Source organism: Platalea leucorodia (genome assembly GCF_965183815.1).
Source record: "Platalea leucorodia genome assembly, chromosome: 11".
Lineage (NCBI taxonomy): Eukaryota > Metazoa > Chordata > Aves > Pelecaniformes > Threskiornithidae > Platalea > Platalea leucorodia.
In genome coordinates, this window is record NC_138833.1 from 15,513,308 (window position 1) to 15,531,195 (window position 17,888).

General features: G+C 43.4%; 1 protein-coding gene across 2 annotated transcripts in view; it reads right to left on the minus strand.

Moving 5' to 3' along the window:
* Positions 1-5,690: 5,690 nt before the first annotated feature.
* Positions 5,691-17,888, minus strand: part of ACSL6 (acyl-CoA synthetase long chain family member 6) — a 45,444-nt gene continuing 33,246 nt past the window's right edge. For both annotated transcript variants that reach the window (XM_082324402.1, XM_082324401.1), the window contains 10 exons: positions 16,675-16,809; positions 15,396-15,530; positions 13,438-13,533; positions 12,509-12,581; positions 11,003-11,091; positions 10,314-10,430; positions 9,921-10,064; positions 9,006-9,107; positions 8,269-8,340; positions 5,691-6,025 (listed from right to left, as the gene is read on the minus strand). In XM_082324402.1, coding sequence (XP_082180528.1) covers positions 5,885-6,025; positions 8,269-8,340; positions 9,006-9,107; positions 9,921-10,064; positions 10,314-10,430; positions 11,003-11,091; positions 12,509-12,581; positions 13,438-13,533; positions 15,396-15,530; positions 16,675-16,809 — 1,104 coding nt within the window. In that variant the 3' untranslated portion in view covers positions 5,691-5,884. The remainder of the gene's footprint in view (positions 6,026-8,268; positions 8,341-9,005; positions 9,108-9,920; positions 10,065-10,313; positions 10,431-11,002; positions 11,092-12,508; positions 12,582-13,437; positions 13,534-15,395; positions 15,531-16,674; positions 16,810-17,888) is intronic.

A 17,888-nucleotide genomic window follows, 5' to 3' on the forward strand; every position in this document is an offset into this window, starting at 1 on the left:
CCCGGGCCGCCTCCCCTCGGCGGCCCCTGAGAGACGGGGGGAAGCCGCGGGGGGAAGCCGCGGGAGGCAGGCGGGGGCTGGGCCGGGGCTGCCCCCCGGGACGAGAGCCGCCCCCTCGGCCAGCGCCAACCGCCTCCCCAGGCCGCCAGCCCGCATGCGCGGCGCGGCGGCACCCGGGGCCGGCGGCAGGCGGCGCCCCCGCCCCGCGGCGCCCCTGAGGTGACGCGGCGCGGCCCGGCCCGGCCCCGCCGGGGGGAAGAGGCGCGGCCCCGCAGGCAGCCGCCGCTCGGCCGGGGAGGGGGCGGCCCTGCTGCGGGGGTGCCCCTGCTGCGGGGGTGCCCGCCGGCGGGCGGATCCGCGGGGGGAGGCAGCGCAGCTCTAGAGGCGGGGGACCGGGGAGGGTTGCTTATTCCTGGGCGCGTTATCAGCAGGCGTCTGGCTTGCGGGGTTTTGTGCCGAACGGGTGTCGGTGAACGCGGGGGGCGGTTGCGAGCCTGGTCGAGAGGGACGGAGGGTGAGGGGCAGCGGCCCCGCCGGCCGGGCAGCGCCGCCGGGGGAGCGGGGCCCCGCCGGGCCCGGGGCAAAGGCGCCGGGAAGGCGATGTCAGGCGGCGCCGGGGCCGGGGGTTTCCCCTGAACCAAAGGCCGGCCACCGGTTTCTGATGCAAAATTAAAGTGCATCGTTGCCCGCGAATAATCCTGCCTGGTGCTGCTCCTGTTCCCGGCGGCTGGCGTTTGCCGGGGCGGTGCTGGCTGCCGCTGCTCCGTTCGCTGGTTTGGCTCATAATGCTGATAGATTTGGTTTTATAATACTACATCTTGCAATCGAAATTGTGTACGTTATATTCCTTTTACTGATCAGCCCCCATGTTTCATTTTATAGAGCAGAGGAGTCCGATTGCTTCATTAGCATCAAAAATTGAGATAATTCATTGGCGCACTGGATTTCCAAGGGAAGGGAGAGATGCAAGTGCACGCAAAAACTGGAATAGAGACTGAACACTTTTAAACTTTATTGTTTTAGACACACGGTCTGAAAAAATACTATGCGTTCCCAATTGTCAATTCATATTAAACAAGCATATACATTCGGTTATATTATTACTGATTTAAAATAAAAAATGAAACCACTACAGAAAGACTGCTGCATCTTCAGAGAACTTTGCAACAATTTTTTCGTAGAAGATTGCTAAAATCAATCTCAGGTTCCAATATTCCTTTGGTCATTATGTTTGGGGTTTTTTTACAACACGTTTAGTATAGGCACGCATTCCGAACGACTTCATACCGATGGTGAGGACAGAGTGCTGGAGTAACAACAGATTTTATAAAAGAGCTTTTATTGTACGTCAGTCCATGAGAAAATCTTATGAGCAGTTTTGAGAAATGTGACAATTTAATTCTTTACAAAAGTTTCCATAGATGAATTTTTGATGTACATGCTAATACACCAAAACCGAAAAAATCTTTAATTACAGTTAAGATTTTTTTTTTTACACAAATGTATGTTATATTTTAACCCTTTCACTTTCAGTTGAAAATAGAACAGGCAAAGCTTGCAAAAACGCCTCATTTGTTCACTGCTTGTACTTTGCTAAAATACATAACAAAATGCTGAAATGAAGTGAAGGGCTTAAAGGGGCTCTAGATGCCTCAGGAAACATTTTATTTTGGAACAATTCCAGGGATCTAAAACTTTTTCCCTCCCCGACCACAAGCATCCAGATTTCTCCTCCAAACAGCATAGCCTCAGCTTCGTTAGTTAACAGGAGTAAAGGTGATGTAGAAACCATTGAATGTGCAAAGTACCGAAGAATGTTAATTCCAAGAAGAAACAAAGATCTAATTCTGATATCTTTTTTTTCCACAGACAAAACCAAAGTAAGCTAAAGATGCAAAAAGTACGCAGATAGAATTGCCTCTAAATAAAATGCTTTTCCAAATTTTCTGTAAGGCATCAAGAGGTCTTTAAGTAATCTGTTACCATGCAAAAATAGTATATTCTTTCCCAGTTTACATTCATCTTGTAGCAGTTTATTTACATATAGATCACCAGTTTGTGCTTTTATCACATGGAAAATAATAATAAAAAAAAATCTATAGTTAATTTGTTTCATTTCAGAAGATTAAGTCAGATTATTTTCTGTTATGTGCAAGAACTTTATATTCATGGCAAAAATGACACTGGACTTTACTGATGCTGATATATACTTACTAACAGTGACAACAGATTGCAAGATAGTACTTGTATCAATAAACAACTCACCATCTCTCTCTCACCTGATGTGTATCAACCATTTTAACCTGCAAATGTGCCTTTCAGGACAGAATAACGCTGTGTATTTCCTGCCAATATGGGATTAAGACTGCCTGGTATGGTTTCTGCTCACGCACGTGTGTGTCTGACCATTTCTGCGGCAGAACGGTATTTTCTCTTTGCAATACATTGAGCAAAGAACATACAAAATATATAACTAAGCAATATTCTCTTCCTGGAAAAATGTATTTTATTCTGGTTTTCAGGTATGAGCACTGGAGACAATCTTCCAGCGATTTCACAAGCATAGCACCAGGCCCAGGAAGAACCTCCCATATTTCAGATGTCGGAGAACACAGTACCCTGCCCACAGCACACCGACTGCAGCGTGAGCCTCCGGGGGAGAGGGTGCAAAACCGCTTTGTCTCATGTGGCTGCTCGAGGCAACGGTGCTTTTGCGACACCGAGTTAACAGCCCCATCGCAGGGGCCCGACTCTGACCAGCACTGATCCCACCGGCAACGGCAGACCAGAGCCGTGCTCGTCGCAGTGGGCTCGCTGTATTTTTTCATTAATTGATTGCGGAATGAACGCCCAGATGACAGTGATTAGTTAAAACCAGTCATCCTGAAGCCATCAAGAACAGGGCTCTTTACAGAGGTGGGTAACTTGCATTGCCACTTACGCAATGGCACTGGAGTCTCAACTCTTTCAATAAAATGAATATTCGAAATTAATTTTGTAATTAGTTGGGAAAAAAAAAAAACAACTGGTTATTGGACAGCCCTGGGGACTTTTTCTTGGTGGTCACAAGAACGATTTCAGTTTAAGAAAGCTCAATGCAAAACAAAATATTCCTGGAATTTGAACAGAAGCATGTTTGTGCCTAGCTCATGCGTTACACACGTATTCTTTTCAAGTTTTGATCTCTTACAACATGATTATGGCTAGAGAGCATGACCTGCAGAGGAAAATCTGATTACACAAGAAAGTATTAAAGAGAGCTTTTAGTTTATTTATACAGCTTTTCACAAGTTCTGAAAGTATTCACACTTTTGGTGTGACAACACAATTTCTCCCAAATTTTGCATCATCCTCGTGTGGCCAAGTCTGTATTTTTTCTTTCATACTCTTTTGGTATTCATATCTTTGGCTCTAGTGCATCTGACGTTTTGCATCAAATACCAAAAGAAGAATACAGATATATTATTTGGCATTATATACATAAAAATAACAGCCATCTAAGCCGTAAATAAACTCATATTGGGATCTTCTATACTTACACAAAGTCAGAGTTTAGTTGTCTAGAAAAGCCCAGTAAACTGAAATCATCTTCGGAGAAAAGTAAATTAAATTCATGTGGTAGAAAAAGGTCAGTGGAAAATAGCTTTTCTGCACTTATTTAGATGACTAATTTTGGGTTTTTTTTTTAATTTTAAGAGTATGTCACATTAAAACAGACAGGAAATTGTACTGAATCTTAATTCTTCATTGCTTTGAAGCATGCGTACATAAGGACTGTCTTTTGGCTGATACAAAAAGGAGACAAACTAGACTCCGCAGAGATGAAAATCCGTTATGACTTGACCTAAAGAGGCAGATTTTATACAATAATTCCTATCCTCTGTAGACATGGCAGACACGAATTCCCCAGGGATGTGGTTGCTGCATGCATTGGTGAAAAATGAATGCACAATACCATCAGATCCCAGCAGCAGTATTTCTTATTTGCTTTGGACTGATCTGAGTCATTGCACTGGGATCAAATGAGGAGTCGGGTGCAAAAAGGGATTGAGACAAATACTTGCACATTTGATAAATCAAATCGCCACGTTCTTTATATGAGTGATTATGTCAGCTGATAGAGTTTCCTTTGTATCATTTTGTTCTGAAATTACTGCAATAAATCAGTCTTTGTGTAACACTAACTCATTAATTCAATTTATTTCATTTTGAAGCATGCAATGGAATTTCAGAGGGAAAATAAGAGATCATTTAGATTAAAAATTTAAACTTTTAGCTTCAAAAATCTACGGTGGATTCCAGTTTAAGAGAGAAAATAAGTGTGCTTTCACTGTCCTAGCAAAGAAGATCTAGCAGGCACAGCTCCATGCTAGTATGCACTGGTGCAACAAACAGCAGCTATTAAAATACACGTATATATTTAGGACCCTGTTTAGCAGAAGGAAGCCACCGACAGTCCAAGTATTCAAACGACTTGATGTTACAGTTTTCTCATTGTTTTGTACCGTGCTTCAGATCAAGAGAGAGCTCTAGAGTCTGTTCCGCAGGGGACTTACCCCTTTCTAATGGCTGCAGCTGGCTGTGAAACCGAAGGTGTCAGCCAGACTACTTGCTGTTTATTCCAGAGAGGGCACTGGAAGCGGTGACAGTGGGAACTGAGGCTTCCAGCCATCTGAACGTAGAGATGTTTTCTTTGCAGGCCTCTCTGCAACCACGTCCAACGTTTTGCCGTACCACGACACTTCCCAACAGCAATGGCTAACACAGCCTTTCGCCCATCCCTGGGGGCCTTTTGGGGCAATAGTTCCGCTTCCATGGCCAGCCGAAGGATGCCCTCCACTGCTGCATCTCGGGCTGGCCTTTCTCCCAGACCAATTTGTTTTGCTAAGCCCCGTTCAGAAGTGCAGCTTATACCTTGTGCTCCATTTCTTTAGCACTGTTTCTGAAAGGGAGTTAGTCCAACTGGACTACGCAGTATTAGCAGCATGTAACGTAATAAATTAGGGACTGGGAGCATATGGGTTAACGTGAACTCCCACCGAAAGCCGCCACAGAGCCAGCGATGCTTTTGTAACCTTCTCAGTTTGAGTAGTTGAGATGTCCATGAGTGCACTGTGCTGAAGGAGGCCCTAACGTAAAACCAGCATGCCATGTATAAATGGAGTTGGGATGAAAAGGAAATAGAGGGGATTCTATCCTATTGCTTCCTAACCTGTTCTTGTAATTTCAAGGTTATATTAATCCCTTAGATGTAATACACTAATAGGTCTATTAAGTTCAAATAGCAGGAGATTAATTCTTATTTCTATTCTGGTTGTTAGGTCATTAATGATTAAATCAAATCAATGTAATTTATGTCCTGGAAAATATAAAAACTATCACTTAATATATAAACCAATATCCAGCTTGAAGTTCGAGATCAGGGAAAACAGACTTTCACCATCAATCACTGATTGTTTGAGGTAGACCACATTATTGAATTATCCACAAATTTAGTTTCTAATGTATTAGGTTATATACAATCAAATATCAAGACAGACCTGAAATTTTTCCTGTTTTAATTAGAAATGTTTGTAGTTATTAATAAGGTAAGTTTCCATAATTTACTTGGTCATAGATTGAAATTTCTTTATATTTTGTGGCAATGTAGCATAATTCCTAGTAGTACCCTACTGTGTACATAGAGTAAAAAATGATTTGTATCACACCTGATGGAAAAAAGAAGGAAAATTATGGTTAGTGGTGAAATCCTAGAACAATGAAAGGCTCAAATGTAAGATTCAGATGCTTATCCATTTCAGCAGTGTCATTCTGGCTCTGTATTTTTGAGTGTTATTCTAATATTGCTACGAAGTTCGTTGTTCAGAACATTCTTCCCGTGGTTTCAGATGGAGATGCTTGAATATAGCTCTTCTATTTGTTTTTTGAAGTAATCTCTTAGTTCTGGTCTCTTAGCCTTTAACGTTGGTGTCAACAAACCATTTTGTACTGAGAACATATCAGAGTGAATGTAAATGGCTTTGACCTAAAATAAAAAAGGGATATATTTATAGAAAAAAATTACAAGCATCAGACTGAATAAGCGTAACTTCTTACACCAGCCTTGCTGCGGTTACCTCTGGCTGTGCCTGGAGCCCAGGGGACCCTTCCACTGGGTCCCCAGGATTTTCCTCACGTGCCCAAGTTTTCCAAGGTGACACTGAATCCCTCCACCGCCCCTCACCACTCCCCGCTCTCCCGCTCGTTTTCCCGTGCCGGCGCTGACCCGCCTGCCAGCCAGCGCGGAAGGGAGCTCTCCGAGAGAATGAGGACATAAACCTCTTCTCCGTATGAAACCGAGGCCCAAACGCAGCGAGGCAGAGCGCAAGGGACAGCGTCACCATATGTGATGTTGTAACTGCAGAGTTTCACACGGTTGAAAGACCATGGGAGAGAGGGGAAGGGAGGGAGGGCGGGGAGCCGTGCTAAGAAACATCATCCTAACCGAACTGCAAAGAAAGTAAGCAGCACTAATTCAGTCTTGCAAAATTATCATGAAGCTTTGCAGGCACAAAGAATGTACATGACGATCATCTTTAAAGGAGAAGAATTGATAGTGTTTTACTAGCTAATTAAAATGATATAAAATCATTCATTCTAGGCAAACAGGATTTTACAAGGCTGCCCTTGTTAGCGGTGGTGTCTCTGAGCACAGCAGGGAGCCTGGCAGCACAGATGGGAGCGAGCTTTTGCTTCCAGTGCATTTATGGGAGCGCTGGTGGGGGAGAAAGCAGAAAACTGCTGCGTGACTGGTCATAGTCCACCGATTTAAGACAAAATTCCCCAGCCATCTGCTACTTTCGTGATTCCCCAAACCAGACCGGTTTGCATTTTGTTAAGACTGGGAGTTGCAGGAATATAGACCGAGAATCAATTTTTAAATTCCCATTAGATGTGTGATTCATTTTTCCCCTGTAAGCACTGTGGTCCAGTTCCTCCCCCAGTGACATCCTTCACAAAATCGGTGTTCGTGCTATTAATGCTTCCCCCGCTTGCTGCGCTGGCTTTCAGAGCCTGCTCCCGGGAAGCTGTTGGTTATAGAAGCCAGAGTTGCCATTTCCAAGCCAGGGGTCCAAGCTCAGGCCTCTGGGGCTGCAGACAAGGACGGGGATGATAGAGTGGCTCTTCCACATGAGGGGGATCCCATGCCACAAGAGCATTAGCCGTAATATCTGGCTCAAAGTTCGGTTTTAAGATTACGTATCGCAACAGAGATGCTAATTTTGAAGCCCTTTAGTTTTGAAAAGCAAACATTTCTTCTTAACTTTTCGAAGGATGGCAAGGCTTTCCTCACCACTTTATCGCTTATTAATTGCAAACTGCTGGTAGACTAGATTACCTGAGGGTATTTCATACTGTGAAGACTATGGCAGGAGCAAACCAGACTTACTGCCACAGACAATGATGTACATTACAAACCATGCTTTATACTGAATTTAATTTTTAAATTAATTTCTTTTTACTATCATTTCATTTGCATACGTAACTGAGAAATGAAGAATAACAAGATGCTTAATGGTGCTTCTGCTGCACTCAGATATGGTGAATTACTCATTAGAATTACCACCCAGAAGCAGTCTAAACAAAAGCAAAAAGGCCCTTGCTAATTACGTGTAATGATTAAGATGTTCATTATTTTAACACAAATAAGCATTTAGACATTTTAAAATGCGGTGGATTTTTTTTAATTGTGTTTTTAATGCTATGTAATCCAGGGTTGATTTCAGATCTCTCCTTCTGAAGCGTTTGTAGCTCTGTTGCAGAAATATTTACACAAGCACCAGAAAAGAATTAGTGCACAGGCTGAAAATAAATAAACCAGCAGCATTGCCTAGGTCAGTTAGAAGAATGGTAATTAGTGACCCAGTTTCTTAACAGTGCTTTCAGTTGGCAGAAGCATCCGAGTCCTACAGATATTGATCTTGAGCCCTGGTTGTCAGACTGAAGATTATCCATGTCCCTGGATTGGACTGTCACCTCTGCACCAAAACTTTCACTAAATTTAATTCAAATTTCAAGCATGAGTGGAAGGCAGAATCACAGCATATATATTTTTCAAAGGGACAAATACAACTTGCCAGCAATAAAGCGCTCTCTCAGAAAACATTGTGTGCAGCTGCGACAAGGATATGTAGTAGCATAACAAATGCTGACAAATCCCCATTCAATACAAATGGACAAATTGCCTGTCTGACCACACTGATTAATGTATTAATTGTTTCATTTTACCTGCTCAAAGGAATGAAGTCCACTCTCCTTACCTAACCGTACCATGTCTTCCATTATCGCTTGCTGCAGTTCCTGGGTTAAAACACATGAATTCCTCATGAAATAGCAGAGTCAACCTTACACGCAATTAATGCCATTGTTCGTCAGGAAAACACGTTTCTGAGTAAAGTTCAAGTGCCTTATCGATAGTTAATACATAATTAGCAAATATTCTATTCAAGAAGTGTACAAACGTTAAACTTAAGTGCGGTGATATTAACTCTTTCCTCAGTATGAAAAGTAAGGTTACATTTTCAAACGTTTATGACATAGATGCTTAAATTTGCAATCCTTCAACCGTTTGCCAGACTTAGATGCGGAATTATTTCCCACAGACACCAGTGGGATGACTCACTGGCATCAGCGTTCATTGATGTGATGCAACTCAGTTACTCAGTATTAGAGAGCGTGTGTAAATAAGGCTGGGATCCTTATTCAAGGCATCTAAATAAATACAACCTCTCCTACTGCCGTACTGTTGTTCTCTGCAGGACAGACCCTTGGTCCCACCCATGCAGGAGTTTGCAGCGGTCTGTACCGTCAGTCAGCACACATCCCTGTATCCAAGTCAACCCTGCTTAATTTTCAGTGAAGAAATAGTTCTTGTCACTGAGATCATTAATAACAGACACCAACTCTTAACTGGCTTGTGCTACAGTGAAAAAGTATCTGTGCTGCAGATAGATAGAAAGACAAACCTTATTTTTACAGAGTTCTGCGTACGTTCCATCAAACCCTCTTTTCTTTGCCCAGCCTGGCATAACTTCAGAATCAGGCACCACAATTCCCACCAGAAAGGCCTGTAGGTGAAGGAGAAGGAGAGTTGCAGGCAAAGGCTGAATGACATTTAAGGCCCTGCACTGAAGCGAATACATAAGCCGGTTGAATTTGCTATGTGTTTATCACTTCTTGTTTAATTATGTTAATAATTTGCTAACACGTCATAGTGAAGTATATTTTGGTGGCTGTGCCTTTCCTCAGATGTAATGGTTCTCTGTGACTGTTCCTGCATTTGCCAACAATTTTAACGCCTTCGGTTGGGTTTGTGTTCTGCTTGGACATTAATTAAATTACTTACTTTTTCACAGGCGTAAGCCAGAGCAGAACATAGCCCGTATCATTTATACACATGCAGTTCATGGGCCTGCGAGTCTCAGGCAAACTCCGATGCCAAAGGAAGCCTCGTGTTTGTGGCCGATGAATGCAGAGGGATGAAATGCAATGGTTTCAGAAGCTGTACGTGTTTGTGTAAATATGCGAACAAACAGGACAAGATTGGTCCAAATGGGTAGGCAGTGGTTGTGGAGCAGCGGTGGCTTTGCCTTTGTCTGGCTTACCGCAGGCAACGTGGCAAAGGAGAGCGTTAGAGACCCAAAGGGTGACACTGAAGCAAATTTAAAGGTTTGATCTTTGGCCACAACATCCTCCAAGCTGCTTAGGGTCACACCAGCAGCTCAGCTCCTGCGTGGCTGGCAGCCAGCTCCAGAACAGGAGGGAGACATCAGGGCAAAAATACGGCGTGATCCACTCACGCCTTCCCCTCGTTCATGCCCAGCTCTCTGTCTTCTATTTACAAAGAATAAAGTAAGATTTTCTGAAAACTTAGTTTTTACCTGCAGGCTGTCTCCATGGACGTAGATCTGGGCAACAGGGTCACTGCGGATATAAATATTCTCTATCTTCTCTGGTGCAATATATTCTCCCTGAGCAAGTTTAAATATATGCTTTTTCCGATCAATAATTTTAAGAGTCCCATTCTGTTAGGAGAAAGAAATGAGAGTTCCCAGAGAAGTTATTTAACCATAGAGACCCAGTGAGCAGTTTGCTTTTAACAGAGCTCTTTAAATTGCCAGAAAATGCTTCACTGACACGTCAAGCTTATTCTGCAAAGTATAAACTTAATCCTTTGTAAAGATAGATCTGCTTGGAAATTTAAGTTCAGTACTTGAAAATTGCCATGGGATAATACAATTGACATAAGAACTAAGCATCTGATCAGGACGCACAGGTAACCATTTCCCGATGTCTCCAGTGTGAAGCCAGCCCTCCTGGTCCAGCGCTTCAGTTGTCTTCTCTTCATCTTTCAGGTAACCTTTGAAAACATTTGGTCCTTTCACACATATCTGCAAAACAGAGTTGCTGATAAATTATTGTATCTTTCTGCCGTAAATACTAACAAGCTAAATAGGAATTCACTAAAATTGAAATATTTTAAAGGTTGTCTTAATGACTGTGCTCCATGAAACTTAAAATATATTGTGTTACAGAACTACCTATGGATTTTTTTCAAACTAATGGAAGTATGAAATAGGGAATGCAAAACTGATTTGTTTGAAGCTGGCTTGCATTAAGCTTGCAGTTAAAAAAGTTATTTCAATAAGTTTAATTTCTGTGCAATATAGAAATATCAGCAATGTGGAAATCACAGCAATTCAGCTCTGCTTAGCTGAACTAATTAATTCAGTCTTAGCTTTTAAAGTAATCAGGCATGGCACTGGCTGGAAGTACTGCCACAGCCCCTTTTTAATTAATGCTTTGCTGCTCTATTGCTGAATTGACGTTTTCCTTTCCTGATTGTAATAGGTAACACATCTGCAGCCATGCCCCTTAAAAAGGTAAAATGCTTCTATAACTACATAACTACTTAATACAGTGTTAACTAGTGAGAATTTGACAGAAAAATGTGATTTGCTACCTCTCCTTCTCCTTTGGAAGCAAAATAATTCAGCTCTTCCACATCCTTCAATCTGATTAAGTTACAGGGCAAAGGGGCTCCTACATGACCTGGAAATCAAAGTTATCAAGTCACTTCTCATCTCTCCTATAAAGAATAATTAGCATTTTATTATTAGTTGCTTGCATAGTTGTAGATACACTGGGTGTTCTTGCAGAAGCTGTGTCTGTGTGCAGAAATAATTTCCTCATTTAAGGTTTTCCATTATTAAGACTAAATACCCGAACCTCCTCTTTGAATATATATAAATCCTATTTTCAAACATTTCGAAATACAGACCATGCATCCCTTACCTGCAAAAGACTAAACCCTTTTCTAAGCTTAACTCATTATAAAAGCAGACAAAGGTCTGGATCCCCGTTGTTTTAATCACCTGGGAATACCAACTGCAGTGACATTATGCTGAACACGTTTCCCCCCACCCCTACAGTTTCTCCAAAGATGAATCGAGGGCAACGTCTGCTGTAGCCAACAAGCACTGCTAGCACACAACTGTGTCCAAACCAGGCCTGTTTTCCCCTGAGACAGCCACTTGGAAACACAGACTGGAAAAAGGAGTCACAACTCTGCCACAGCACGTTGTGCGCTGTAGCTCTCATGGGCTGAGGTCTCATTTTGCAAAGGAACCGGACTGAGGATGAGGATGCGGCATTGGCAGGCGAGTGGTGCTTTGCCCCGTGCTGGCCCGGGCACGGGCAGCGAGCCCCAGGACACACCAGTGTCTGCAAGGGGCTGCTTTTGGTTGGAAGAAAACCAAACAGATGGCCACTTGTGCTGGGAAAAGAAGGCATGTGCTCTTCTCCAGCCACGGAAAATCTGGGTTGGAAAGAAGGAAATGTTTAACTGGCCAGACCCATTAATACCTCATGTCTAGGTTTCCTACTAGTATTCATTTGGATGAGTATGATACCTATTTCAAAACATTTTTATAAATACTGATGAATTATATTAAGAAGAAATTAAGCCACAGTACTTGTATGTATTATCTGAATCTTGCTTAGTACTAATTTTTATCTGATTTTGTCAAGATTCAAAAGTTTTGAAAGCCTGAAATATATAAAGTATTGAGTAGCGGTGGATCTGTATTCAAAGCCTGAGTTTGCTCACTAGGTACATGAATGTCCTCATCTTTTCTTTGTTCCAGCATTTCATTATAACAAACATTCTTTTAAATTCAGCTCCAGTGCTCTAGAGAGGACTCAGAGGGCCAGGAGTGCAGAGATGAGAGTATCTCACATAACAGCCCAAGGGACAATTCCAAATCTCCCCAGGTAAACGTGCCCAACATCTGATCCCTCTGTATTTATTCTGGACTAGTGAGTGATACTTTCAAGAACATTACATTTGCTGAAAATTATTCCCACGGTGGCAAATGTTGCGTAACACCCAGTGATGTTACAGTCCAGAATTTTCAAAAGAAGTCTGCGTTTCTTTTCTTTCTGGAAATGGTTGAAAAAAAAGCATTACCTGATGTCCAGTCACCTGGGGTTGTAAAGGTGCATCCAGCTGTGCATTCTGTTTGGCCATAACCTTCATAAACCTGCCAAAGAAACGGGTATCTTTAAAGCAGTGTATCTGATTTCACTATTACAGAATAAAATTCTAAGAATTGCCTTCTGTTGTACGGTCCTGTGAGCTAATCCTGCCAGCTGCAGTGCCCAGGCACACATTTAATACAGGGACGCTTTCTCTGGCTCTTACTGTATACAGAATTTAATTTATATGACTATGAATTACCATGACTCTCTAGAGCTGAAAATAGTGAGGAGACAAATTCAGCACTTAGCTTTTGAGTCAAGAAGTATGTTACTCTATCAGAGGAATGTATTAGTGGGGGAAAAAAGGTATTTTTGTGGGACATTTTGAAAATACACCTTTTAATTTTTTTCACCTAATTTTAGGCTCTTAAATGAGGCCTTTTAGTTGCCCTGGGCTTCCTAGTCAAAGAGAGATAATGGCAGTGGACATCTTAAGTGGGTTAAATTGCCACCTGAAGATTATGTTTCTCCATTTCTAGATAGAATGAAACTTCTGTAACGAAGTTCCTAGCACATGCACAAGCACATTTAATTGCACATACTCAATTAAGAGCTGAGAGACGGGTGGGATGAGCCTATGCTTTTTTTGGGAGCTGCCCGCAGTGAAAGCAGCTCTCGCCTGCCGCTTGCTTTCCAGGGCCACCGGTTGTTCCCACTCCAGCCCCACGGCTGTGGGAGCAGAGCTCTGGGGACACCGGGGCACTGCATCTGCCCCAAGCCCTGCAGCTGCTGTTGGATCAACCCTGGGAAAGCTGTCCTAAGTGCAGTCCTGAGGCCCTAACCCATCTCCTTTCTTAAATGCAGCACGTTTCCCAACCAACAGTAAATGAGCACCGCCAAACGGCCGCGCGAGCCCACCTGACATCCGAGGGCCGCACGGAGGAAGCCCAGGACAGTCGGAGAGGCAGGGGCAGCGCCTGTTACTATCATGCGAACGCACCCACCGAGACTCGCCTGTTGGATAGCAAGAGAAAACAAAAGACAGCATCACAGATGATTACACATGGCAAAACCAGCAGCGTCCGTGAGTATTGCTTATACAGAACTTGCACAAAATGCTCTCTCTAGAAGAGATGCAGCTGTGCTATGGAAATATGAACTGGCTCTGAATCTTTCCCTAGGGATAAAAAGCCAGCTAAATCTTAAAAGCAATAACTGTGTCCCTCGCAGGTAGAAATAGTGGCCCAAGAAAAAAACATTCGAGGTGCAGGGGTGGGAGTCCCCCATCTCTTGGAGGATGAGCTGCTCAGTCTCAGCTCCTGCGCTGCCCGCGCCCGGGCAGGCTGCAGCCCGGCGGGGAGGCAGCCTTGGCCTGCAGCAAGCACGTCTGGCTCTGGGCAGCTGTTGGGTACAAACCAGACTCTTCCCCACCTCCAGTTTTCTTTGCTTATTTATTTGAACCTCGTTGTTTTTAACGAATTGGCTCCCAAGCCATCTAAAATCATGCTGTCCCTTTTTCAAGGCAGATGACCTTCAAATATTTCTAGAGGGTATTACATAAATTCCTGTGTCACACTGCACTTCTTTTTTCCCCTTTTCATTTCCTTTTCCTTATTCCAAAAGTAAAAAGAAAACGCAGAACAAAAGAAAACAACTCCTGACTGAGTCTGCCAGTCTCGCCAGACCCTGAATCAATATGCAGCCTGTCTTGCCTCATGTCTGCGCTCCCGTCAGCATCATGTGAACTCTGCTATCTTTGCACACTGAGGACAACTAATCCGCAGATGAAAAGTACAGTCAGTTTCTTTAGTTAAAAATAAAGTGGCATGTCTCCAGATAAGTTATCCAATTAAAAAAATGAAGTAATCAGAGCCTCCTGGCGTAGTACAGTGCCTGGAAAACCTGGTTTAAAGCCAATTTAATGTTTTTTTCCTGAGGAGATATGTGGCACACAGAAGGGCTTTCTGATTTTTTTCCCCCTGTTGTTAAATCATGATTTACTTGTGCATTTTTCTCTACCCCCTTATTCCTCTAGGAAAGAAAGCAGTTTTGAATATACCCAATTGAAATCCAACCCTAAATCCAATCATATCTATAGAGAATTTGCAGAAAACTTTGGAGCAACGTCTCTTTGATCATACTCCTCTTTTCATGACCACCTTCCTGAATTTCATCCCCCCTGGGAGTGGACAGGAGTGGGTTTAATGCAGTCCTCTCCCCTGCCTGTTGCTGGGCGTGAGCGAGGAGAAACCACTTACCCACGGGGCGCGGGCAGGGCCCGCGGCGGGTGCCCAGTCCCCACGAGGCAGAGCACCCAAACAACGAAGCAGGCACAAGCTGCCCCGACAGCAGCCTTGGTGTCGGGCAGGAGGCTACGATCCTGCTTCTGGGCCACTTCACCTGGCAGAGGGCAAGTGCCTCCACACCACGTCCCGCCTTGGTGCCTGTGCAGGGCCACAGCTTGTATCCGAGAGAGGCGAAAAATAGGCACTGTTCTGCAAATAGGTGATTTCTCAGTGCTGCTGAAGGAGGGATGTGGCAAAAGCCGTCTTAGGCTGCCTTGCGTTTCCCCCTTCCCCTCTGGAAAACCATCCCTAATGGAAGTGAAGTTTTGGCATCTTATGCGTGGTGTTCAAAAATAAATACATAAATAAAAATAAATTTGGCAAAAGTTAATGCAAAAGTTAGTCGAACAACAAACCATGCTCCATTTCCTTTTTCTATTCAAATTTTCAGTTTGGTGTTTGCTAGTGAGCAGCAATTGCCTGCAGTTCACCGTCAGGCAACTGGACCACACTGACTTTAAGGAAAACCAGTCACTGCTAGAAGACACGGCAAAGTTCTTTGACTTTAGACTCACTTCTTAAATTGCTTACCTGTATTTTATTAAAGAAAAGTTTATCCCACAAGCTGTCATTTCTAATGATCCCGTTTTGAACTTCAGCCTTTTTCCGTTTTGCAGCAAATTCCAGAACCCAGCGCTTGAGGGACGTGTCTGCCTGGCTGAAGATCTGCGGGAGCGCGGGGTGGCAGGCAGCACGGCACCCGAGAGAGAGAAAACATCAACAGCTGTTCTTACAATTACAGCTATACAGTTCTGCCGGTGCCAGGGAGGGTAGTTACATTAGCAATACAGTTAAATAAGACTACACTATGGCTTTTTTTATTGGATTAAAAAAAAAAAAAAAAAAAGGAGTTATTGGTATTGCTCCATTTGCTATTGTACATACTGTTCCTTTGGGGAAAAAGGGGAGCGGATGATAGGGTAGGCTCTGACTAGATTTACATGACTGGTATTTCTATCTGAGTTCTATGATAGGATTCAGTGAAATCATGCAATCTGAGCAACTAGGAATGAGCAACGTGAATACTTGGCAGCTAAAGCAGGTATCAGCGCTGGCTGATGGGGTGATGGGGCTGCATTTACCTAAGCTTAATCAGACCCCAGCATGAACTACATCTCTGTAAACAAGAAACCCCCAGTGCCCATCCCTCGAATGAGGCACCAGAACCCCTGATCCAACAGTCCTGACCTTGGGGAAAAATTAAATCAGTAGCTTGTGCTTAAGCCCATCTTTAGAGGATAAGTCTTCTGAGGAATAAATATTCCCAGCTGGTCAAACAGATTTAACATGATGACCAGACATGTCTGTCTGAAATACCTTTCAAGACCATCTCTTAGTTTTAAAGATTTCTAGATCCAAAAGCCAACCTCATATTTACACTGCCTAAATCCTCACAGGCTTTTTGCAGTTCCTGATTCTCAGCTGTCACTGCCACCAGAAAGAGATTCAGGTTCCAAAACTGGTTGAAGGGCACAAAAAGTCTTAGTGCATTCAGGTTTGGCCAGTGTTTCTCTGATGAAAAAATCCTTCATCTCTGTAAATGTCACTAGCAACCTCAGTGAGGACAGGGTAAGAGGCTAACGCAGAGGAATTTCATATTAACAAGCAATAGCCATGTCTGCAGTCTGTGTAAATCAATGTAATACACACTGGAGCAGCTGTATCAATTACACAGGGTAAGAATGTGTTCGCAGTAAGGCAGAAACCATAAAATCTGCTCAGGAAATCACCATGACTAAGGGAATTCTTTCACATCAGTGCTAAAGGGACATAAACTCCACTGTTACAAAAAGAGCAAAATGAAACTCACCTTATCATACATCCTGTTTAACAGCCGCGGCACGACAGGGAAGATGGTTGGACGCAATGCTTTCATATCGTCAGATAAGAGACGAATATCTCCTTGAAAGAACCCAATTCGCCCTCCGTGGCAGTATACTACAGACTGATGGGAAGAAAAAGGAACACATGTAACCGCTTTGCTTTTAATTTCCATGGCAGAACATCCCTCCCAAGCGCAGAAGTGCCTTTCTGAAATTCTACTCTCAGTAAGGCAAAAACGGGGCTTTAGAAATATATAAACCATAAATTTTGCACTGAATAGAAATATACAGATAGTTCTGGGCACTTTTCAATACTGCAATTCAGCATCCACCAAATTTGCCACTGTTTCTGGAAGAACAAGTAACCAACGCTTTTAGAAGGGATTTTCCTTCATCCCCTGCATACGGAGATGGAGAAGGCTGAGTTATGGTCAGATTCTGGATCTGAACTTCTCCTCTGAAGCCCAGACCTACCATAGCAGCTCACAGCATGAGGAACTATTGTCGATAAAGAAATGCATATTAAGAAACATTGTAAAACGTACTGAGCGGCAGCCGATTTTTAGATGTTAATACTTTAGTTTTGTTTAAATACAACAATATAGACTACGTTAGCAATACAGTGCCTGATCCTGTATCCCAGAAATAAAAGCCCACTTCATAAAAGGTGCTTTACTTGTATGGAAACTACAGATCCAGAAGTTTCGTACTTGGAAAGAAAACAGGCCACTTTAATCAGATCAGAATAGAGCTGGATGTGTGGGATCGGGCAGGGAGGGCCGCCTGCGATGAGCCAACTGGCAGCTGGAGCAGCAGCTCCGGCAGTCAGTAATACTGCAGAGGAGCAGCCACTAACTTGGTAAAACTGGCATTTTATCACTGGAGAGCATTTCGAGACCAGCATCCCTACCCTGCTCCTCCCAAGCAGGAGAAGGTGTCCCCAGCAAAGCGCCTGTGATGCCAGGAGCTGAGCCCAGCCTTCCTGAGCCCGGACCAGCGCGCTCCCTTTTCTGAGCTCTTCAAGGGGCAGATGGAGAACATCAGCTCCCTTTGGTCGACTTTTCTCCCCCAAATAATTAAAACAGTTACAAATTCCTTTAGAGAGATCTAAGTCTTTTTGTGCTGCTCCCAAAAATCAGTACTACTAACCGGAGTGCTCCTACTGCTCTGTCAACCAGTTAGAGACTGTCTGTCCATCAAC